Source organism: Zootoca vivipara, chromosome 4, assembly GCF_965207765.1.
Source record: "Zootoca vivipara chromosome 4, rZooViv2.hap1.1, whole genome shotgun sequence".
Taxonomy (NCBI): Eukaryota; Metazoa; Chordata; class Lepidosauria; order Squamata; family Lacertidae; genus Zootoca; species Zootoca vivipara.
In genome coordinates this window covers 30,537,871-30,562,753 of record NC_142587.1, presented here as the reverse complement: position 1 = coordinate 30,562,753, position 24,883 = coordinate 30,537,871, and the positions used below count along the sequence as shown (strand labels likewise).

General features: G+C 41.4%; 2 protein-coding genes and 1 long non-coding RNA gene across 9 annotated transcripts in view; 2 read left to right on the top strand and 1 right to left on the bottom strand.

The window, feature by feature from the left end:
- The window catches only part of TMEM131 (transmembrane protein 131), a 72,938-nt gene extending 65,293 nt beyond the window's left edge, over positions 1-7,645 (top strand). Inside the window, exons 33-41 of the mRNA XM_035114636.3 lie at positions 222-346; positions 816-940; positions 1,064-1,222; positions 2,622-2,781; positions 3,610-3,731; positions 3,820-3,916; positions 4,516-4,613; positions 6,402-6,565; positions 6,712-7,645. Of these exons, the coding sequence (XP_034970527.3) occupies positions 222-346; positions 816-940; positions 1,064-1,222; positions 2,622-2,781; positions 3,610-3,731; positions 3,820-3,916; positions 4,516-4,613; positions 6,402-6,565; positions 6,712-7,002 (1,341 nt within the window). The 3' untranslated portion in view covers positions 7,003-7,645. The remainder of the gene's footprint in view (positions 1-221; positions 347-815; positions 941-1,063; positions 1,223-2,621; positions 2,782-3,609; positions 3,732-3,819; positions 3,917-4,515; positions 4,614-6,401; positions 6,566-6,711) is intronic.
- A 4,752-nt stretch (positions 7,646-12,397) lies between these two features.
- Positions 12,398-18,872, bottom strand: LOC118084737 (inosine-uridine preferring nucleoside hydrolase). Of its 2 annotated transcripts, XM_035114607.3 has the most exons (6): positions 18,745-18,872; positions 17,416-17,606; positions 16,648-16,827; positions 15,441-15,552; positions 14,476-14,612; positions 12,398-13,977 (listed from the first exon to the last, which is right to left on the bottom strand). In XM_035114607.3, the coding sequence occupies exons 2-6, from the start codon at positions 17,593-17,595 to the stop codon at positions 13,627-13,629; spliced, it is 960 nt and encodes a 319-aa protein (XP_034970498.1). In that variant the 5' UTR covers positions 17,596-17,606; positions 18,745-18,872; the 3' UTR covers positions 12,398-13,626. The 2 variants fall into 2 exon arrangements, with proteins under 2 accessions (XP_034970498.1, XP_088524787.1); XM_088668661.1 differs by lacking the exon at positions 16,648-16,827.
- Positions 18,729-24,883, top strand: part of LOC118084738 (uncharacterized) — a 38,424-nt gene continuing 32,269 nt past the window's right edge. The window contains exons 1-2 of one of the 6 annotated variants that reach the window (XR_004692560.3): positions 18,729-18,867; positions 19,338-19,425. This is a non-coding gene — a long non-coding RNA (uncharacterized LOC118084738). Of the gene's footprint in view, positions 18,868-18,904; positions 19,143-19,164; positions 19,227-19,337; positions 19,426-24,883 lie in introns of those variants that run through there. The other 5 variants (XR_015949763.1, XR_004692561.3, XR_009557450.2 and 2 more) reach the window with 5 other exon arrangements.

Below are 24,883 nucleotides of genomic sequence, written 5' to 3'. Positions count from 1 at the left end.
TAGCAAAATGAACTGGTAGCTTCAGTTAAGTAACTTAAAGGAAAAGCTCTCTGCTTACATTTTTAAATATAATTATCAAAGCTGTTTTGTGAAAGAAATTAGGAGATTTAGCTGTAATGCATATTGTTCTTAGAATTGTTGTCTTCCTTTTTTAAAAATCTACTTTTAAAGTATTATTGTTTACTTAATATTTTTATTGGGATTTGGTTGTTTGTTTGTAGGAGCCAGAAAAGCAAAAGGGAAAACAGCCAATACCAGAAAAACAGGAAAATGAAATCCAAGTGAAACAGAAAAGCAAAAAGCTATCGCTTATCAAGAAAGAAATCCCAACAGATGTGAAATCCAGGTAAGCATAGAACTATCTTAGTGCCACCCAAACTGCTTTCCTAAGTAGGCATGAGGAAAGAAAGTTCCTGGCAGCAGAACTTTGCATCAGTCAGCTGAGAGAAATGTATCACACGCTGCAATAATTACCATTTCTTCTCTATTAATGTGGCGGAAGAAAAGGAAGTGGTAGTGCCTGGGCACAATAAGAATGATAGACAGTAGAAACTGTACAGAAAGAGAAACCTTGTAATTATGGGGAACTCTGCACAATAAGAAGCCTACTTTTTTTGTAAGCAAGAAGTTAGACAAATAGATTTGGAGAGACACTTCTCCATTTGTTTGTCCTAGCAGTTAAGACAAAGGGAGTCGGCTTGGAGAAGATTAGAGAAAGCTGTTTTTCTTCTGTGCACTTTTATGTATGCAGGATCTTACTTTGTTGGTCAAACTGTTACAAATAATAACTTTTTTGGGTCATACTTTTATTATAGTTCCTTTGAGATGTCATGTCCTTCGTCACTCGAAAATAAGCAGCACAAAAGCTTTTCATCCAAGTTGTCTTCTCAGCATATGTTCGCAAATGGGTTCAAACCAAGAAACCTCCAGAAAACAAAAGGTATTCTTTGGCTGTTCAGCTATTGATCAAGATTAACCTCTGTAACTTTAGTTTTAGCTGTTCCTCACTGGCTGTACTTGTGAGGCTGAAATACAGGTTTATTTTTTTGTTTCTTCTTCGCAGGTATGAATATGAAGCTGATGGATAATAGGCCATCTTCACTAGCAAAGTTTTTCTCCAGTGGTTCTGGTCAGGAGCTGGGCAATACCAGCAGCTCAGAAGGAGAAAAAGATTCTCCACCACCAGAGTGGGACTCAGTGCCAATTCACAAGGCAGGCAGCTGTAAGTACTCTGTGCATTAATTTAACATTAGCAGTTAGCTTATGGGCAGTGAATCAGTTCAGTAACAAAGGATTTGATTTCTTTTTCCATTTGAACGCAATTCTTTGTGCTTAACATCAGAACAGCATATGATTGCCACAGAGTTCTTGACACAAAGGGATAACGGAGGGCTTGTTTGGATAAGATGCCTCTGCTGTCCAACTGCTGTCCCCTGAACTCATTGCTGATAATATACTTTTTGTTTTGTGATTTGTAACAAAATGGATTTATTAAGCGGTATATAAGTACACTAAATAATAATAAAACTCCTCAAGAGAGAGAGATTGGGGAAAGGATTGTTTCCAGGCACTTTATGTTATACTACTTGGGTTGCTTCTCCACTGAGAAAATGCTCCTTCCCTGTACAGGGGCTTTTAACCTCTGCCTCTGCGGCATCTGCCTGTGCAGCATCTACAGCAGAGCAGTTATACTGAGTGATCTGTAAGAGTTTAGGCATTACTACTCCCTTCCCAACTCTGGGAGATATTAGGCCAGAGAGAGACTGGCAGTTTGATTTGGCTTGTACTCTTACCAGGATAATGGGAGATCCCAAGAGTATCCAAATCACAGAACCTCCTAGTTTGGGTATTCACCTCTTCCTACAAGCAAGACATGGGAAAATGTGTACATATGTCAAAGGCATTTTCTCCTGTCCCCACTTCAGCACTGTTTTCGTAATGTGTATGAGTGAGAGTAAGTTAGGGTTGCCATATTTCAAAAAGTGAACATCCAGACACAAAAGTTGTTGAGGTTTTTTTTTCAAAATCTCCAAAAAATGAGAAGTTTTTAACCTTCCGAATTTATGAAAATTCCGCCCGGACACCATTTTTGATGGATGAATCCCAGCTATGTCTGGAGAATTCTGCATGTATGGCAGCCCTAGAGTTACTTCATTTTTTAAGGTTAGAAGTGCAGAACTTGACAACCTTAACTTTGCCACTTTAGGTGGTGCAGAATATCTGACTTACTGGGCACCAAACTGAAAATTGTAGTTGCCTGAAACATTATCAAACTTGGAATAAGTTAACACTATTAAAATCTGCTCTCCTGGTGGGAGATTTAATTTGTGACTGGTTTATTTATTTATTTAAAAAGGTTTGTGAGGCATATCCAGTGCTGCAACGTCCCCATCCTCCTCTCCTGCCCCCTTCAGCTGCACACACCCTCGAAATTATTTCCAGAAGAGGGGACCCCTCTGGAGCAGGGTGTGTGTGTGTGTGTGTGTGTAGGGGGAGGAAATGGAGGTCCCATTGTGCCAGCAGAACTCCTGGCGCAACATTGGATACAACCACAAGTAACTGTTTCAAGACTTCGTACACTGAAGTAATAATAATAAAAGATCTCTTATTCTGTTTCCCAGCTACTGACAGCCTTTATAAGCTGTCCCTACAAACCCTTAGTGCAGATGCTTTCTTGAAACAACGACAGACCTCACCAACTCCTGCCTCGCCATCTCCACCCCCTGCATCATTGGCCTTTGTGCCCCGAAGCACTTATAGCAGTATTGTGAACAACTGCAGGTAAGTTTATTTAGCTGCATTACGATTTTGAGTTCCAACTTTAAACAAAATGAGTTTTTAACTTTTTTCCTTCCTAGTTTATGACACAATCTCTTGGGATGAGCCCAAGATCCAGTTTTCTGTATAACTTCTGTAGGGGGCCAAGATCCAAATCTAGGTCTGAACAGCAGTCAGGAGCAAAGACAACAAATTATAAACAAAATGAAATAGGATGAGGGTAAACTCTCTTGATATGCTGAGAGATACATACTGTACTCTCATCAGCAGTAGAAGCAACCCTAGCTCACTGCATACACATCTCAGGATGGTTTTGGCTAGAACTTAGTGTCAGAAGTGATGAATCAAAAATGCGGATGTTTTCCTATTCAAAAACTAAAAGAAATATAGGTTTCAGGACACAATATCTATGTCACCCCTTAGTTAGGCTGTATCTGAATCACCAGATTGGTACTAATCCCATAATTCACAGATTTGTTCCTCTTTAACTGGACCTTTGGCTGATTGACATCAAATGCCTTTTTAAAATGTGTTGGGTAGGGAGGCTTTATTGGGTTATTTTTGTTTTTAATTTTATTATATATTATGTATTTTTATATTGTGATTTTATGTTGTAACCGCCCTGAGACCTGTGGGTATAGGGCGGTATACAAATTTAGTTGCTGTTAATAATAATAATAATCATCATCATCATCATCTCAAACAAGCAACCGTTGATGTTAGATCACTGCCTTGAAATATCCAAACCTAGCATACTAACTTCATGGCAAAATCCAGTTCAGGTAAGCTCTAAAGAACATCACATCTCTCTTCCTCCTTGTTTTCTTTCAGTGAACCGAAAAGCAAGGTGCTCAGTGGTGCCAAACATAAGGTGGCAAAGACAGCTTCTCTCCCTGGCAGGAATGGAAACCCTACATTTGCTGCTGTAGCTGCTGGTTATGACAAGAGCCCAGGTAAAACACAGGAATCAAAAGCTATGACTATTTGAGGGTGTGATTGCTGTGCTATCTTCCTATGCTCATTTAAACTCCATTGTTACAGGTGGCAGTGGCCTAGCAAAACCTTCACCAATGAAGAGCGAGGCATCTGGCTGTATGAATGTTTCACACACAACCGTTGACAGCGACGGCTCTGACAGGTAACTTGAATTAATCCTTTGGAAACAGAGGCTAAACAATGGTGGATATGGTAAAAAGCTGCTTTCCCTCTTGCACCCCAGTTAGAAGAATATGTCCATTAAAAACCCTACACTTTGCACATATAAAAATCCTCACTTCATAATTTGCTTATCAAAAAAAAATCTTCCGTTTCATGTTATTTTTTATTTTAAAAAATTGTTATAAAATTTGGATGCAGGCTGTTTAGCATAGCATAGCATGTTTGTAATTTGACAATAAAACAACAAAACTGAAATCCAACATTTCCTCTTCTCATAAGATACTGAAAGATGGGGACAAAGTATGTACTTCTCAGTTGTGTGGGCATTAAAAAAAATGACAATTTAGTTAACTCAGTTAACTAAGGATGTGACCGTAGGCCTACTTTCAGCTACAAAACTCACTGGCACATAGCTGTAAATAATCAGTGTTGGGAATTCACCCTTGGCATTTTTTTGTCAAAATTGACAGTGTGTTAAAATCATTATTTGTGGTCCGTATGATATTTGGATGTGTTTTGGTGGTCTTCACACTGAAGTGACCTTATTAATGAAAACCTCTTCTCCTCTGCTACACTTAGTTCTGGTTTGTGGAGTCCTATAAGCAATCCTAGCAGCCCGGATTTCACACCCCTCAACTCCTTCTCAGCATTTGGAAACTCCTTTAACTTAACTGGAGGTGAGTAGTATCTTACAGTAGTCTAAAAAAAAGAACAGAACAATATGACATATTTCTCAATTGGCTACACTGGCCAATCTTTCCTATTGTAATGAGGCTTACTTCCTTTGAGAATGTTTTTGGCAGTGTTATGTCTTGGAAAATAAAAATGACAGAAAATATTTAAGATACCTTTTCTTTTAACAAAAGAAGAACTTTTTTTCTTAGTTACATAATCATACACATCACTGTACCAGGTGTGTTTGTGTTTTTGTTTGAGATAAATAAATAAATAAAAGCCAGATTCTAGTGACATGTCAATTTATTTCAGTTTTATTGATTGAGCTACCTGTCAGTTACCATGCAAACAGTGGAGAGTCAGGTGAGGATCTTCCCAGTGGGTTGACTGCGCATCAGACTGCTTTAGATGGAGAGAGATGTAGGTGTCCTCTCCCCAAGGGGAGAAAAGAGCAGGGCTCTACTCGCCACCCGCACCGGAGGTCTGATGATCAAAGATCAAATTCAGCTTGCCTGGGTTCTTCAAGATGTGGACCCTTATATTACTCTACAGGTTGCTAAATTCCTAACAGCCGTCCTCTCGTACAAGAGACAGAATGGAATGTTAGCTGATTATTGATAGTTATAAGAATTTTTTTAAATGACATCAGATATTGATTTTAGTTTAGCGCCTAAATTTTTAATCTTAATCTTAAACCTTCAAGATATGTTTTTTGAATTGTTAATATTTGTCCTTGTGAGCTGTGAATTGTGTTATATTATCTGTGGTTTGTACGAGTCAGCGGTTTTATTTGATTTGTTTTGTTGTGTTGTGTTTTATGATGGGCGTAAAGCCGAATAAACATCTTTGCTTTGATCAAAGAGATCAAAGGTGGGGCAATGATAAAATAGGGGGAACATGATGAATGGGAAACTATGCCTCAATATATAATCTCCAAATTGCTGTAGGAAACAAACCCTCTCAGGAAATAAAGCATGGAAATTTATGAAATGGTTAGGGGGACTTAATAACTTTTCTGTAACAGCTGTCAAAGTTCAGTGTTTGTCCCAATAATTGTATATATGAGTTTATAGAGTCTGGTCCCACGGAACAACAAAAACAAAACAAAACAAAAAACACCATAGAATCAGTAAGCTTTGTTGGAGCAGCTAGTGTTTAAAAATGTTCAATGGAAGCTCTCCTATTAGAAGAATTGTTCCTCAGATATGGTTGCTCAGATCAAGAAATAGAGAAGGCACGGTAACACAATGATCTAGTAGTGGCCGTCCTTCACATAAAAGGTCAGAGCAAACACTGAACTATTCAACTGGATTGCTGTATGGGCAGCTCTTTCTCACTTAGTTGTGTTGCTTAGCACTTGTGTTCTGGCTTGTAAATCAGGCTAAGCCAAATGCTGGCTCAGTATGAATACATGAACATGTGGACCCCTAATATGAATTTGCAGCTGCCTTACTTCTTCCTGGCCCTTTTTGCTGCCACACTGTGCTGAGCCAACACAAAGTTTGGTTTTGCGTGTTTTCCAAAGCTGGGATCATCCTTAGGCCCTCTCCAGATTAGTCTTGAACTTAGTCTGAAGAGCTCATAAGCCTGCATTCAGAGAACATACAAAGCCAGATGTTGGCTTAGCCTTGACTAGGACAGGTTATAGAGTCTTCTGCTTCCATGTTTGTGTGTGTATGTGTTGGTATAAAGCTGTTGATTTCATCTATGAAAAATAATATTGTGCATGGATTTTTCAAGACTGAATGTAACGTGTATGTTTTGTCTTATTCTCCATTCCCTCAACTTAGAAGTTTTCAGCAAGCTTGGGCTGTCACAGTCTGTTTATAGTCCAGATGTTCAACGAAACTGGACTGAGCTTAGCAATGTTCCTTCATCCATCTGGGACTCCTCAGCTACAGATCTGATACCTCCCTGGCCCACAAGTTCAGGATCCCCAACTCACACCACTTCAGTAAGTATATGAATATGTATGTATGTATGTATGCATGCATGCATGCATGCATGTCTACTACTCCATATGGTGCTCTCTTTTTCCTGGTAGTATTGAATACTTGTGTGTCATAGCTCTTGTCCTTATTTTGTTTTTTATTAATGCAGTCTATCCTTGGGAACCCAAGTGGCCTGTGGTCTACCACCACCACTCCGTTCAGCAATTCCATTTGGTCAAGTAATTTGAACAGTAGCCTTCCTTTCAACACTCCAGCTAACACGTTGCCAGGTATTGATCTCGGGAGTGAAAACACCCCTCCACCAGCTGCTACTGCCCCAATAGTCAGCAATCCTGAAGACTTGGGGCAAGCATATAACCCTTGGCTAATTTGGAGCCCTGCTATTGGGAGAAGAAGCTCAGATCCTTGGCCTAATGTGCATTACCCACCTGAAAACTGAAATTAAGAACAAAGGGACTGTTGTCCAGATCAGATCATGGTAAATTCTGTAATATGCCTGGAACATAATTTGCAGTTTGCTGCCATTCCTACTCAGACTCCAACATGGTTACAATCTAGTCATACATTCATCACTTTAAAGTCTGTCTTGAGATTATGGTAGTATAAAATTACTGATCAGCTTGGAAAAGTTTGGATGTGGTTAAAAAAAATCCTATAAGACCATAGTCTTTTTTTTTATTTACCATCTGCCCATTCTGTTTTTTAAACACTTGGCAATTTCCAAAATGCAGTGATTTTTAACTACCATGCTTGGTTTTTAATTTCCCCCCAGTATTATGCTCTCAAACATAATTTTTAAGAGCACCTTGTGCTAAAAATGCAAAGTATTTTTTTAAAAAAATAAGGCTCTCTTTGTTAAAGGCTCTACGAATGTAAAAACATTAGGAGCAAATGTATGCGCATACTGTTCAAACTATACATTTTATGTGCTGTTTGTACATTTGTAAACCTGAATGCATTTTTAAGTTGAACTGAAATGTGCATAGCCAATACTTGTGGATGAAAAAAAAAAAGATTCCTTGTGCTTTTCTTACCAATACAACTTCAAGTTGTACTTGAAAAATAAAATAATGCTTTTTTCATTTCTGCTGTATGTGCTTCTGTGGAATGTTTGAATTTCAAAGATTTGACAGCCTTTCTGGAAAGTTTTAATATAAGTGCTTATCATTAGTGGCATCTCACGACAGGCTTTGGAAGTTTTGTTCATGGTAACAACAGTCCACCTTAAGCACATTTGTTACAAAAACAGTTGGACTATGGTGAACTCTAGTCCCTGTGAACGTCAGCTGCACAGGAAAACATTGTATAAAAATAGCCATGCCATGCAAATGTCTCTTAAATGGCAGCTACAGTGTGTTTGCTGGCAGTAGGCTTGGTGACAGCTGTTGCAGCACATCTAGTCTGCTGCTGAGTCACCAAAGAGAAACTGTACATATCCTCTTTTTACACACATCATAGAACTGTAGAATTGGAAGTAACCACGAGAGTCATCTAGTCTAACCCTCTGCAATGCAGGAATTTTTTTGACCAACATGGGACTCGAACCCATGACCATGAAGATTGAGAGTCCCATGTTCTATTGACTGAACTACCGTATCGCAGCACAATCAAAATCACATGCAGGATCACAGGTTTAATTATGTCTAAATTCTGGATATACCGTCATAACCGAGATAGTATAGATATTGATAGATGGATAAAGAACTGATTTAAGTGAAGAAGAGGAGAGAGTTTATCTTCTAGAATAAACTTTCACACATGAAGTATCTGGGAGCATTCTTTATGCCATTTGGAGTACAGTGGACCCTCGGTTACATTACCTTTGGGTAATGTAACTTTCGGGTTGCAAATGTGGCAAACCTGGAAGCGTATACTTCTGGGTTTCGCCACATGCGCAGAAGCGCTCTGCACATGTGCGCAGAAGTGCTCTATCACGCCACATGCATGTGCAGAAGCGGCACCTCGTGTTGTGGACTTTTCGGGGTATGTAAGGACCCCTGGAACGAATTAAGTTTGTATCCGGAGGGTCCACTGTACAAATGTAATATTTTCCCAAGGAGCCTTGCCCAGCTGGAAGCATTTTAAGGTAATCTTCTGATAAAACTGAACTGGAAGTCCTTTTTGCTACAAACACATGTGTGTGGAGTTCTCCAGGGCTGAACCCTTGTAACTGAAATTAAGTTAATTACAATGAATCTGGCATATAGAATAATGTATATGAGACCTGATAATTTAGAATGACTTGTATGGGATAAAATATCTCATTATCCATATTGTATCTAATTTTCATTAACTTACTTTTTAGGAAGGATGAAGTGGAAAGTGGGACAGGTGCAAATACCTGCATTGATGGCACACACACGGAGATCCAACCTTTAAACACTGGTTTTAAAGGTTAGGGCTATCTAGTTTTTCTGCCTTGCAGAATGTAAGGACACTATTTACTAAGCAAAGTGGAGTTTTATAAGCAAACTAGAGGCCTTCATTTTGGCTGATAGCATATCAATGTGCCGATTTAAGGCTCCCTCGCTTCTGCACATCTCATTTCTGCTCATTGTTATACCTTCTCCTCCTGACTTCCTCTTCATGCCATTCTTCTGGGTCAGGTTCTTTTCCTAGAATCTTCTGTGTTCCTTGGTCTGCTCTTTTATCCCTCCACCTGCCTGTCTCATCCCTGCCTGATAATTCATTGTACTTGCTATGGCAACATTAGCTCATTGCAGTATAGAGCATGTACATTTAAAGCAGGCATCGAGTAATGAACACAACCACCAATTTTTCTTTCTGCTGTTCTGCTTGTGGAATTGCATTAGCAAAACATGATTCCATATGCATGCAATGTGTCTTGTTTCACTAGAAGCAGGGGCTGCTCCTTCCTACTTTCTGTATGTGTCTGCACTTAGTCATCTCAGTTACACATTTTAGAACTGGTGGTATGTTAATACAGCCAGCAGTAAAACAGCAGGTGTTAATAAGTTTAGTATTAGTGCATTAGCAAGTATGATGACAGTGCCTTTATGCCTGGACTCCAGAGTCCAGTGACAGAGGCACTTAGTTACAAGCAAGCAATTTGTCAGGCTGCAGAAAGGCCATTACTTGGCATGCTGGCGTCAACTCTTTGGAAGCAAAATAATTCTAAGGCTGTTCCTACAGTTACGCTGTGCTCTTGAGGTGTGTATGCAGCTGATGGTAAAAGTATGAGAAGAGCAACTTGGGGATCAAGACAAAACTGCAGTTGGGAATGGCAAGTAAAGCACACATAAATGTGCAATATGTTTCTGAATTTATCTCAATTATTTCATTTAGCAGGGAGGCATTTTGTCACGCTTCTTGCTTAGTCCAGGTTGCTACAAGTCAGCTTTATCTGTATAAAGCTGGTGTGTTGTGGTTCTGGTGACAATTGGTTTTGGTTTTGTTCTTTCTCTCTTTTTGTTACCTATAATTCCCAAGGAGGCTTGCCTGGCGCCTTTGTTACGTATCTTTAGACGCCAGACAAAAGCATTCCTCTTCTCCCAGGCCTTTGCCTAATTAAAACAATCTGTAGTTTTCTAACGGGGGGGGGGGTGTATTGTTTTTCTTTGTTATAATGTTACATGCTTTTTGGGTGCATATATATATATCCATGATCTTTGGATGAAGGGTGCTATAGACTCATAGAACTGTAGAGTTGAAAGGGACCCTGAGGATCATCTAGTCCAGGCATCCCCAAACTTCGGCCCTCCAGATGTTTTGGACTACAATTCCCATCTTCCCCGACCACTGGTCCTGTTAGCTAGGGATCCTGGGAGTTGTAGGCCAAAACATCTGGAGGGCCGAAGTTTGGGGATGCCTGATCTAGTCTGACCCCCTGCAACACAGGAACCTTTTGTCCAACTTGGGACTTGAACCCTTCAAGTGTCATGCTCTATTGACTGAGTTATCCCAGCTATAGAAGGAGAAGGAGAAGGAGAAGGAGAAGGAGAAGGAGAAGAAGAAGAAGAAGAAGAAGAAGAAGAAGAAGAAGAAGATGTCCAGCCTGGTTGGTGCTGTTGTTTTCTCTCTCTTCTCTCTCTCTCTCCATCCAGCTTTCAGGAAAACTTGAAAGCTTGCCCAGTACTTTCATATTTTGGTTTGTCCTAACATTCCTGAGACAAGTTGAAGGAAGGCTAATGATCTGAGGTGCATGGTTAATGATTCCTTCCTCAGCTAATAGCTAGAAAGTAGCTGAAGATCTTCCCTGAGTGCTCTGAATGAGAGGGACCAATGGGACTAGGGAGGTAATATCGTTTATCACTCCCTTTCCCTGCTGGGAGTGGCTCTGATGGGTAGGGCTAAGAGGAACATAAATGCGGGTGACAAAAGACAAATTGCTGAAGCATCTTGGGGTGCCTCCCTCTGGAGGTCTGAAATGGGGCAGTGGGTTTTCTGCTTGTATGAATGCTCTGCTTCTTTATTTATAAATCAAATATTACAAAATGTAGTGATCTCCAAGTAAAGCCAGCCCCTTGGTTGTGTTGCCCCTGGAGCTTTTCACTGCCTAGGGAAGTGTAGCAAAACAGTGAGACGTGTACAGTGACAAAATTTTGCTGCTGAAGTGCTATCTTGAAACTACTTCCTAATGAACCATACAAACTCCTCTGCAGTGTCCTTTCTGTGCAGGGAAAACAACCAAAAATGAGCTGGCAATGGAAACAATATTGCAAGGTCGGCAGGTTTTACAATAAATGCTGCAACATAACATTCTTCCCTCCTTTCTCCTGAGTTAGAAATAAGACTCAATTTTCTGTGTTGTAAGGGACTGGTTTTGGGGAACTAAGGACGCCGTTCTCTACACCTACTGGCAGTGACTCTCCATTGTTTCAGACAAGAATCTCTTTCCAGATTTACTTGGAGATACCAGGTATTGAACATGGAACGCTTTGCTGCTAAGCTACAGTTCATTTTCCAAAGCTGCAGTAGTACATAGACAGCACCACCTTCTGGCTAAATTGTATTTTGTCCCGCTATTCCTTGTTAGATACAAGGTAGTCTGTAACCAATTTCTTTGAAATAGCAAGTCTTTTAAACAAGGTTTGGGGGAAAATATAAATTAGGTTTTGGGGAAAATATAAATTTAGTTAGAAAATCACTTACACTAGCAGGCGACTGTTTTGGAGGGTGGAAGGAAAGGGTTTTCTGCAAAGCATTGCTACTTTCCCCCAATTCCCCCATGGTGGTTTTTAAAACCAGCTGCTTTGACATACAAGGAGTAATGGTGCGTAATGATGTTAATTTATATAATTATATCTTTAAAAGTTTGCAGAATGGTAAACAGCATCCTTCAGTACTCAAGAGAAATATGTATAAGACTACATGGGTATAGAAATGAATTAATATTAAAGATTCTGGCCATATCACAGTGGGATGGGGCAATGAGGGTGCCATCACTTTTTTATGAATCTCATGTAGATAACTATTGGGTTTAGGGCAAAGGCAGAGTTCCCTTTGAAGAATGAATGACTAGAAAAGACACCATCTGCTCCAGGATCCTATTCCTCCTAGAACTTAGTGCACATTGTTTCCACTCCAGTCTGACCCAACAGAACTTCCAAGAACCTACAGCAAGTTATCAAAAGACTTGGTACACATGCCACTATCTCGTCCTCCTTGCGTCTTGCCCCCAGCAAATGGCACAAAAGCTAGCAGAATTATTATGATGCACAGGTACAATCTAGAGAAAGTGTACTTTTCAATTTTTAAAATATTTTATTAAATGTTTTAAAACTGTGTGTGTGTGTGTGTGTGTGTGTGTGTACATGCACACACATGCATATACAGACTTAGTTCAATATTTTCTACAATAAATTGACTCTTAATCATATCTGTAGATGTTCTTTATTAATTTAATAACTGATTCAAAGAATTCTGTACACATGAACATGATTACAGCATTACTTTCCTTCTGTCAATGCTGACGTAGCATATTCATGTAATTTATTTCCCCCTTGTGCTTCTAAATGAACTTAACAAAAATTTCCAGTACTTCACGTAATTTATTCTAGTTGTGGCTATTACACAAAAGCATCTTGTGTAAAAGAATTGGTGTGTACAGTGGTACCTCAGGTTACAGACGCTTCAGGTTATAGACTCTGCTAACCCAGAGATAGTACCTCTGGTTAAGAACTTGGCTTCAGGATGAGAACAGAAATCACGTGGCGGTGGCGCGGCAGCAGCGGGAGGCCCCCATTAGCTAAAGTGGTACCTCAGGTTAAGAACAGTTTCAGGTTAAGAACGGACCTCCAGAACGAATTAAGTTCTTAACCAGAGGTACCACTGTACTTTCTGAAAGTTAACGTAAACATTATTGGATCTAGTGGCAAATTTATTCCGTGAAAGTAATTCTAAAACCATGCTTGTTTTTCTCTAGATTGTGTTCAGCTTGTGTAATCTCACTAATAGAATTTTTGCCCGTTCTCTGCAGATAAATCAGTATTAAATAACTAAGCATCTATTTCAGTCTACCAGACAACATGGGTCTTTAACGTTATTAGGTAACTCGCAAGATGTCTAAGTCCTATGGATTCTCTCTCAATGGTGTAAATTCAATTTGGACCTTTTACAATATTTTTTCTCAGCAATAGAATCAATACAAATGGTGGCAGTGTTAATGCCTGCCAACCTAATATTGCTCTCCTTGCTCTGGCTCTGCAATTGGCTTAGCTCCCTGCATTATGCCATCAGCTCACTCTTCAAAAGGAGGCTGGTGTCATGAAATGAGCTAGTTTAGAGCCAAATCTTGGGACTCCCAGAGGATGACTATCTTTCACCCTCTTCCAGCTATATGTTCTGTGCTAACAGAAAGCTGTAGTAAAGGAGGCTGAAAACCCCTTTGTGATGTGGCTTCTGTTTTTTTGGGGTTTTTTCCCATATAATTAATATACCACTTGATTGGTGTTTATAAAAAAAATAAATCAACAACCTCAATGTAATTTTAGGTATTGCAACACAAACCTGATTGGATAGCAACACCAGAGATCAGGATGCCCATTATATGTATGCTTGAGGAGGGAACTTCAGTAAATCCTTATAACAATACAAATTATTATTATTTTACAGCAGCTAGCAGAAGTGACCGGAACTTCCCTAAATCACAATTTTTCATTAGGAAAGCTTTGTTCTCCTTGTTCAGTTTGTTACTCCAGTCCACTACCATCATTCCTCTTGTTAGTGAACCTTTGAGCTCAACAGATACACCAATTGCTGTGTATTCTGTTAAAAAATCATCTTCGATGGCAGCTGCCATAGCGTAGGAATCACATGGAACAAACCCTGACCGCCATTCCTTTTCACCTGGGTTTTCCCCCAAGATTTTTGAGAATTCAAAAGAATGAGCAAATATTTTCTTCACGAACATAGCTTTCTCAGTTTTCTGATTAACCCATTCATGGTAGAATTCCTGCAAAGTAAATAACAGTTTGGGCTTTTTTTTTTAAAGAGAACTATTCAACTGCATAAAAAGTTAAGTAAAAACTCCAGAATAAACATGATTGACCTTGACATCAGTAATGTTCCACAGGGCATTCACAATGGCAATAATTAATCATTTTAGCTCCTGATGGATATATAGTCATGAGGATATAGATTTCTTTATATAAAATAGATTTGTCATATTCAATTTAGTTTTTTTAAAAATCAGTTACCAACTAAATCATGTTCAGGGCAGACCCATTGAAATGGATGGACCTAAGTTACTCATGGTCACTTATTTCAGTGGGTCTATTCTAAACAGGACTAATGCTGGATACAACCCAGATGCAATCCTATACATGTCTACTCAGAAATGAGAACCATTGAGTTCAGTGGGGCTTACTTCTAGGTAACTACATATAGGATTGCTGCCATTTGATCAAGCTGAAACACTTGCCTAGATATTAACAGATTATTAATACTTTACCCAGGATAGTGGGCAGGAGCATGTGAACTCCCATGATGCAATGTAAGTTGGGCAGGTGTACTCATTTAAGACAATGTAAGCAGCTTCTGGGTCTGTTGCAAAATTGAATTCTCCACAGACTGTAGTATTTCCTCTGGCTAAAAGAAACAAAAAAGAGCTACTTTAGTTTTCTATGGGACAATTCATTCAGTTTCTAACAGCTGCTTCCTATACAACAGCTCTTTGTTATTTGTCACAGGTGCAGGACAATTCTACCACCCCTCACCCCTGCCGCCAAATGTGTACATTGTCATATGTGAACAAAAAGCCCATACAAACACATGAACTGTGCCAATCTTTAAAAGGCGCAGCCAGAGAGACAGAAGAGGCTGGAAGAATATGGAATTCATGTTATGGAATGGTTTGCTTCAAGCAAAGGCAGGAAACAAACTGACACTCCAAGGCAGGGAGACCCAGCAATTTCCTTTGGAGCGACATTTCCTGTGTTCAGATACCAGAAGGAGCACAACCACACTTGGAGCAGTCTCTAATGCCCAATAAAAAAAAAGAGCTGGGGAAGCTGCAAGGCAAATGCAAAACCACTGAGACCCCACGTGGAGAAAACAAGGGACAAGTGGAAAACTGCTTGCACCCATGCTTTCTAGGCATGGAAGTGTGGACTAATGCTTAGTTTGTTTCAAACGCCTCCAAAGTAGGCAACAAAATTCCCACACAAAAGAAAAGTATGCTGTCTTCAAGAATAACCAGGAGGATTTCTTGCAAATTCAGTTGCTGAACAAACAAAGTATCAACTAAGACAAAATAAGTACTTAAATGATGACTCAACATCATGTACTGCAAAACACTGAAACATAAACACAGTGTTCTGCAAGAACATTCTTTAAAAAGCAGTTCACTTGTGAAATATTAAGAGACAAAACACTTACATACAAACATGCCTAACAAGCCCTCTTGAAGTCATTTACCTTCCGTATTTCCTCCCATGATGAACACATTTTTAAGTTTCTTAGGAAATGTTGGGTCCATTTTCACAGCCAGCGCTAAATTGGTCAAGGGACCAGTAGCAACTAGAGAAACCTATAAAACATATGCAACAATTCATCGAAGCTACTTATTTAATAGTTGTGCTGCCTTGTGTGACAACCCCTCTGTAGTTAAATAGTCCCCGCTGAGGTCCAGGAAAAAGACCTAGTCAGGGCTATATCTTTTTCTGGGCAGCTGACAACCATACAATAATACGCAACACCAAATAAGGAACTATGAGTTAAGAAATCCCCAGTTCAAACAGCGCACACCCATGATCTCATATGCATATAGGAAGCTGTTATTACCAGTGCTAAATTTTAACAAGAACCAGGCACCCCATGTCAATGCCCGATGACACAGAGCACCTTGTTTGCATAATTCTTCCCCGTTTTGAAGGGAGTCTGCATGATCAGGTCTCTATGGAGCTACAGTTCCCATGAAGTGTCATTGCTATGGTGTGGATGGGAAATTGTGCTCTTCCACAACTTGAGGATGGTGCCACCACCCTCTTCTGCCACAGAAGCCGGAGATGAGTTCATGTCTGCTAAATGCACCGAACGCTCAAAAAGCCCAGCATGTTAAGTATTATTAGCAGCATTATTTTCACCACCAATAACAACACAGCTGGGGCTGCCTGTGCTACTTTCCTCCCCTTACTGAATAAAATCCATTTCCTCTTGGCCCATCTTCACCCATCGGGATGATTCTTAGAACCAAACTAGATCTGTCAGTAACATACGCATAAAAAACATATTTTTAAATGTGAATATCAGTCACGGCAGGGGCAAGGTGACCTGAGTAGGACAGCAGGAAGGTGGGAAGGTTTAATGAAATGTGATGGGAAACAGTGCAGTTCACTCAATCAGTAACGGGCAATTTTATTTTTATTTTTGAAAGGGTTATGAAGACCAAGAAACTTTAGGGAAGCTAAACCCCCAAAGCATATATGAGAGAAAAAATATTTAAAAGACATCAGAGCATGTTCTATAGATGATCATCTCTTTCACACAGAGTGATCTACTGCCAACTGCCCTCTGGAAAGGAGCTTGCTAACTTTTTATATGTATCCATATGCTTTTGGATCCGTGTCTATTTGAGTAGTAAAATTCACTAGGGAGGAGCTGAATGTATTTTATATCATTTCACCTGACCCGGTCGTTCATTGACTATTCTTAACATTGCCAGCACAGCATGTTCTTCCTGCAGAAGCTCTAATCCTGGAGCGTTGGGATCTGGAACATCACCCAGTCCATCTTTTCCATGATAATTTGCCCCTTCCACAGGTCCACCAAGTATTGGAGATGAGGCACCAGGATAAACTGGAATCTATGCAAGATATGACAACCATGTGATTTTAATTTTAAGACAAAAAACCATTGATGTCGCCAAAATGAAATACAGGTGCCAAATAGCTTTTATTGCCAACTAGTTCTTCTGCAGGGGTTGGGCTTAGGCCAGACTGTGTCTAAGGTTGTGTACATACTCCCATTTACTCTGCATCCAGTGTGCTCCACTGTGGGTGACAAAAAAACCACAAGATACAAAATAAAACAATGCAGAATAATTATAAATTGACTGATTCATCTTGAAAAAGTTTAATCACCTGAAGAGGCCTGCCAGCATAAAAAGGTTTTCAAGAGATACCTGAAAATTAGCAGCAGATGCTTACTGAATCTCTGGTGGAAGAGTATTCTACACCATGGGACCAGGAAAATTCAATGTGTGGCTTCTGGTTGAAGCCAATTGGCTCAACCAAATGTTCTCAGTGATTGCCATTATGTGTAAAAATAGACACTACTTGGAAGCAAGTACAGTATGCATAAGATCAGGTTATCTGTGTCTCATTTATGAATACCACAGCATGACACCATAATGCAAAATTTGTTTGAAAGATTATTCAGCAGGAATAATTACCTCGAGCTTGTTACAAATATGTAACACACGAAATACGTTTTTACATATATTTTCCAAGATACTGTTTCCATAACAGCAAGTAATCCCCAGGACTTCGACATTGGGAGATGCCAGGGCCATCATAATAGCTTGAGCATCATCAACGCCACAATCAACATCAAGCAGCAGAAGTTTCTTCATTTTAGAAATGCCTATGAAAAGGTAAAACAAATAATTTCAATAGACAAGCTTTGTATCATATTGACCACCAGACCAGTGGAAGTGTGGTAACAGAGGGATGCTGATGCGCATATGTTTAGGAAAATCTACCACCCCTCCTCTGGGGTGTATTAAGCTCAAGGGCATGGGGAAAACAAGTGAGACCCCAAATGACTCTTTCATCTTCACTCCACACTTAAACCAGGGCAGCAACAGGATCACGACCAACACTAGTCCACTTGGCAAAGAGCTACGTAAATATTGGACAGATGTCTCTAAATGTATGGAGGTTGTCAGCTAATCACAAGTGCAAAAATGATTGGACTTCATTCACTGTCAGCATAAGAGGTGTTTAGGTTTTACACTTTGTCCAATAGGTTGCTATGCTTTTTAGAAGATGCATAATCAGCAGAAATCCAGGAGTGCAGCTTTCCCCCAATGCTAGCCTCCATAACTGTGTTCTGTTTTGAATTGAACTGAATGAATGAATGGGTGACTATTACTGGATCTTTTTTGTAGTTTTTTCAAATTAGATTTTCAGTTATGTAATAAAGAGAGAAGCAATATATGCAACAGGCAAAAGAAAGAACACAAAAATTACCCCAACACAGGATGGAGATTCTCTCTCCAACTTTGTGCACCTGCCAACTTGAGAAAACCTTCCTTGCAACTGAAAAAGTGGTCTCTAGTCTGCAAAATGTATATCATGAACAATTTGATTCATTATCTAAGCTGCCACAATATTTTGCTGTTACAGTATTATAATAACGACGCTGGGTTAATGCACATTCCTGTTGCAATGCTGCGTTGCTACCGGTAAACTGCTTTGGGCGCATCTCCTTGAGAAAGTAGCATGCAGCTTCAAGTACCGTAGTAACAATGATGACGAGGACGAAGATTACAGGGAGTAACTGTACTTAATGGATTTCCTGCCTCTTATGCAACTGTTGCAGGGCATCAGGGCAAAATGCGACAACAGCAGAGATAACAGGCTGCAGGTGCGAACGAGCGAGCACGTGGCCAGGACCACCTTCCTTCCAACCCGGCTGCAGGGAGCAACGTCGGGGGCGGGCTCTTTCTCCCCTGACCCTCCAATGAATAGCGCCCCCCCTCCCCGCCCTCGCCCCTTACCTGCAGGGAGAGCGGCCGCGTTTCACTCTCGTTGCCGCGCGCCGGAAAGGCCTCCCGCTGCTCACAGAGAGGCAAGCTGGCCAATCACGAGCCGCTTTCCTTTCGTCCACGAGTTCGCGCGAGGTGAGAGGGACAGGGGAGGGAGGTCGGCGCCGTTGCTATGGCAGCCGCGGCCTAAGCTGCGGAGGGCGAGCGCACGCCTCCACGCGTAACGGCTTTCTCGCCGTGGGGAGGGATAGGGGCTCAAAACGCATCGCCGGGGAGGAGAACCGGGGGACCGCCGAGGCCTGCCTGTATGTGTTGCCGGCGGCAGCCTGAGGGAGGGGTCCCAATTGGGACAACGGTCGCGTCACTTGGCGGGGGGGTGGCAGAAGCAGAATGTCAATAATGTGCAGGTGGTTGTATTTGTCCCCTTGCGCTGGGGCGGGGCGGTGGGTAGGTTGCAAATGTAATACAGTAATGGAAGCAGCACCTGTAGCTTCGTGAGTAATAATGAGCAGTTTATTGTGGAGGAGGAGCTCAGCCGGAAGCTATATCTGTGATTTGTGAGGAACCTTTGTGTGTGCCCTTTTAAAACAATTCTTTTTAATCAGATGCTGTAGAGAACATGTTCCATCTTTGACTCTCCACTGGCATCCCAGAATGCTGCTAGAAGTAGAAGCAGCCACCAGACTCCTGCAGGTGAGTAATACCTTTGTTTGTCAGTGCATCCCTTCCTTTTGCCACGCTTCCTTTTTCGTGCTGAAATACTGCAAAGTAGTGTATGAGTCAATGTTAGCCCCATGGCTACCCTGCCCCTTGGCAAAATGACATGCTTGAGCTGAAAGCAAAAAAATATGATGTGACCTCTGTGATTGTCGAAGTTTGTGTCATTATTGTGTGTGTTGCAAGCCTATTATATGCCTTTAGGCACCAGGCAAAAATATTCCTCATAAACCAGGCCTTGGGTTGATTAACATCCTGTACCCTTTTAAATGTTTGTGGGTGGAATGGGATCATTGGTTTGTTGTTTGTGATGTTTTCATTGTGTTTTTATCTTGTATTTTGATGTTGTGAACCGCGCTGAGATCTACAGGTGTGTGTATATACACAGGCTGTATAAAAACTTAATAATAATATTAATAATTAAACAGTAGCTGCTTGGTTGGGGGGGGGATGATCTCTGGGAGAATTTATTGGATGGCTCCTTGGTCAGGTAACTACTTTATGATTTGTCTGGGTGGCAGCAGACTCCAGTTGTCTGGAAGTTTTATGGTTGGACATTAGCTGTTGGTTTAGCACAGTTGAGCTTTGATGGAGGAGTTGAGGAAGGTAGTGTGAGAAGAAAAGCTAAGGCCTGAATATTAATACTCTGTTATGAATACACATCTGGTGAAGATCAGGAAAAGGGAGCCAGTGGATGAGTTGGTCTGAAAAGCTGCCCCATGTAAAAAATCTTACCAGAAGAGCATGATACAAGTGGGTCCAAGGAGCCACAAGTACAACCAGAGGAGCTTTGGGGTTCAGAGGCAGATTATACCCATTGGCTCTCCAGGGCTGGGGTGTATTTGGCTGGGGTGGAGGTTTAGGGGATTTGGCCTGAAGATAAAAGCGACTAATAAATAGGCTGTTGTCAGAAACTGTCATCAAGTGCCTTTTAAGTTCCCAATATAAATAACAATATATCCAGTCATTCAGATATTCCAATGGGGTCTTCCTGGTTGCTTTGCAACCTGCAGAGGTCCCTCTTGTTGTGGTGGTGCCCAGCCTATGGAATGATCTTCTCTTAGAGATAAGGCAAACACCTCATGTTTTTGGTGCTTAGCACCTGCAAGTAGATAAATAGGTACCGCTCCAGCGGGAAGGTAAACGGCATTTCCGTGTGCTGCTCTGGTTCACCAGAAGCAGCTTAGTTATGCTGGCCACATGACCTGGAAAAACTGCGGACAAACGTCGGCTCCCTCAACCAGTAAAGCTAGATAAGCGCCACAACCCCAGAGTCGTGTGCAACTGGACTTAACTGTCAGGTGTCCCTTACCTTTACCTTTTTAAAAAATATACTTCTTTCCAGACCTTTGCTGGCCATTAAAACTGTGTATTGAGTTTATCCTATTTTTGTTGCTGTTGTATTTGTTTTATTGTGAATCGCCTTGGGATATTTTTATGAAAGGTAGTATGATAAAATATTTTAAATAAATACATCTGAAATCTGCCCTAGCATTTGTCTTCATGGTATAGCTTACAAAGTGTATTCCAAGGCCATCTAAATTGCCTGCATTACTCACTTTCTTGGGTTAAATGTATGTGTAATGAGATTTCCTAGATAAATAAATAATTCACCTGCAAAACTGATTCTGCAGCACACACAAAATTAATGTCTGGTTCATTCACTACTTTCCCATATTACAGTTCTTTATTCAGGGAGAACATGACCTATTAATAGCCAACAGTAGTATTACAATACCTTTATATTTTAGGATGTAATATTAATCTGGGAGTTTATAAAATCCAGAAATGATATACTCCACAGTTTATTGTGGTTGTATTACTATTATTGTCACATTTTTATTTTTTCCCCTTGGAGCTCTATCAAACACACTTAAACTGAAAATTACATACTTGGTGATATAAACCAGACATCAGATCCACATAATGACATATAGTACTGTGTAATGGTCAAATGTTTTTTTTTCTCTTTCCCACCCACTCTGCTCAGCAAATTATCTTTTTTTTTCCCTCCCAAAAGCTAAACATAAAATGTGTGTTACCTGGTATTGGTGAAATTCTTTTCAGGCTGATGTTTGATTGCTACCTTCCAACCAAGTGGAACTTGACCTCAGCTAACACATTTTATAAGGGCAAGTAAGTTAATATTTACCACTCACATAATAAACAGTAGGGTTATATTAGGTCTCCTCAACAACTGGAGAGAAGTGATGATATAAACCACTCAAAATTAATAAATGTTCTTAGGGCCAAACTACATGCTCTGTTGGATATCCATTACTGGATCTCCTGACTTTGTCACTGAAAGCCTTGCACTATAATTCAGTGTGTGAGAGAGTAGTATTTCCAGTGGTTTAATAAGCAACCCTTCTTCCCAGAAAACTCTGGAAACTGTAGATCTGTGAGGGGAAGAGGGGTCTCCTAGTAACAAACTACAGTTCCCAGGGTTATTTGCAGGAATCCATGACTGTTTGAAGTGGCATAATACTTCTTTAAATGCATAGTGTAGATGAGATCTAAAAGCAAAATAAAAAATAAAATCAGGAATATATGATTTCATGAACTCCTTACAGCACCCAAGAAGCAAAACAAATAAAAGAACTAGTGGTATGATTGGTTAATGGATCTGATATGAAGTCAATCAATAGGGCAAAGTTACAAGCATCAACAGCTCTCATATAGTTGCCCAAACCTGGTAGTATGAGGAGGAGAGTGATGCTCCATTTTAGCACTTAACCATGCCAAAATAGATAGGCCACACCCTTTTAGAAAGTTATATTTCATTACTCAAAAGGGCAGAGAAAAATATGTAGAGGCATTAGATATTCTGCAACAGAAAAAGCATGGAATCCTGATATAAAACACCTTGGCTAGGTCAAAAAGAGCTACCTATCTAAATGATTTTTCAATATAACCATAGGGAGAGACTCTTTCTCTGCCTTCCCTGTCTCAGTTGGCATCCCTCAATTTCCTGTTCTTTATGCACTTTCTCTTGTATGCTGCCATAAAATCCTATGGCTTTTGGTATCACCTTTGCAGGATATCTGGCATTTGAAACGTGTTTATCTTTCATGTTTTTATTAAAAGCCATACATGCAACCTGAGTCAGACAGTTCTGTTTCCAGAAATGTATATAAAATGGATTTTCCAAATAGCTAGCCAGCATTCCTGTTGAGCAGCTCATTGCCTGATCAGAGCATTGTTTGGTGTGCTACTTTGACATCAATTCTTTCTTGAATGCCTTGCTAATGTTAATACTTATCATGTTGTGTGGTATATTTATCTTACCATCAGTTTCTTTTTTGGATTAGGATTATATTTTGTTCATTAAAAAATGAACTTTGCTTTCTTTCAGATTTGTTCCCATAGAATATAGATACAGTATGTTCCCATAGATAATCTGGTGTTTCAGTTTATCAGGTAGAGCCTTTTTCTTTCTTTTGAGCAAAGCCGTATTTCCTATTGGGGCTATTGGTGCATTGCACCAGGGTGCCGACGCCCCAGAGAGTTGGGGAGCTGCGTGGCTTTGCCAGCAGCCTTCCCTTTCCCTGCCCGCCGGTTTGAGTCGCAGCGCCCCGCCAGCAGCACTGCCCTCGCCCGCCTTTTCTCGGGCTGCGGGTGCTGTTGCAGGAAAGCTGGCCACGAGTCTCCCATTGGCGCGGCAGCCAGGGCTCCCCGGACAGCAGCACTGCGTAGCCGCTTCAGCTGAGCTGGCGGAGGCGGAGCACAGTTGCTAGCATCCCCGCCCATCAGGCTGCCCCCTCCGACGGCCTGCCGCACCTGGCACTGCCAGGGAGCCCTGACTGCCGCACCAATGAGAGGCTTGTGGCCAGCTTCCCCGCAACAGCGTCCACAGCCCGAGAAGAGGCGAGCGAGAGTGGCGCTGCCAGTGGGGCACCGCGACTCGCACCGGTGATGGCAATGCTGGACTCGCGCTCCGCCGCCCTCGCTCGCCTCTTCTTGGGCTGCGGGCGCCGTTGCGGGGAAGCTGGCCATGAGCCTCCCATCAGCGCGGCAGCCAGGGCTCCCTGGATGGCAGTGCCATGCAGCCACTTCGGCCAAGCAGGTGGAGGCGGAGTACAGCTGGCAGTGTCCCCGTCCGTCAGGCCGCCCCCTCTGACAGCCTGCCGCGCCTGGCACTGCTGGCAGAGCGCGAGTCCGGTGTCACCATCGGCAGTGTGAGTCGAAGCGCCCCGCTGGCAGCGCCGCCCTTGCCCACCTCTTCTTAAGCTGCGGGCACCATTGCAGGGAAGCCGTCCGCGAGCCTCCCATCGGCGCGGCAGCCAGGGCTCCCTGGACGGTGTGGGGCGCCCGAGGGATCCCTGCACCACGGCGCCCGATAAGGTTAAGACGGCCCTGCTTTTGACTGACGGCTGTTTTATGAGACTAGGTATGTCATTCAGTTGGCGCAAACCTACAACTTTTTAAAGGCATTGAAATGTTTTAGGTCCCAAATGGGAGTCTAACACTCAGAGTCTAACCCTCAGTTTATCTGTTGCCTAGACCAGGGGTTCCCAACAAAATTTTCTCGAGGACCCCTCATCGAGCCGCTATTGTGACAAGGACCCCCATTAATTCCTAATCCTAAAATTAAAATGTGAGAGCCAAATTAAGAGTCTTTTTATATTTTATATTTATACGTTTTTTACAGTTACAACAGAGTACTCCATCAGTATACAGTTAGTTTTAATTTTCAGTTCTTAATGAGATAAGTTAAATCTGCCCTTTGAGTCCATTATTTCTGAAATATTAGGTTCCAAACTTGAAACTTTCACTCTGAAATCCGACCGCATGTCGAGCCGATTCCTATATTTGTTTTTCATGAAACACATGGAAGAAAATGCTTGCTTTGTTTACAAACACTACTGTTTTGCAAAGAGGCAGCGCACGCCAGGGAGGAGGGAGGAGAATGGAGAAGACAGGGTACCTGCGCAGTAGCGCACAAATGAAGCCGACGCGCGCAAAGCATCTTGGGGAGGTGAGCGTTAGTAGAATGCGCGCGCTGCCTCTTTGCAAAACAGTAGTGTTTGTAAAGCGCCACCTAACGGCATACAGCAGAACTACTGCCTCTATCTAATTCTAGTTTTGCGCTAGACTCTGCTCATGCAGGAAGCGGCCAAAAAAAAAATCTGTTTTCATACAAAATATATTTAATATATTTTTTATTCTAATAGCATCTTGCGGACCCCTCTGGCATAGCTCGTGGACCCCTGGGGGTCCCCGGACCACCTGTTGGGAACCACTGGCCTAGACTGCAGTAACTTTCTCATTGCTGTCCTTCCATTCTCTCATCTTGGTTTCCTCATTCAGCACTCTCTTGCCAAGATCATTCACATCTCTTGTTGCTTGGTCATATGATACCCCTTCCTTAAATCACTTCAATGGCTTCCTTCTACTCTCAGATCCAGTATTAGCTCATTATCCTTATCTTCAA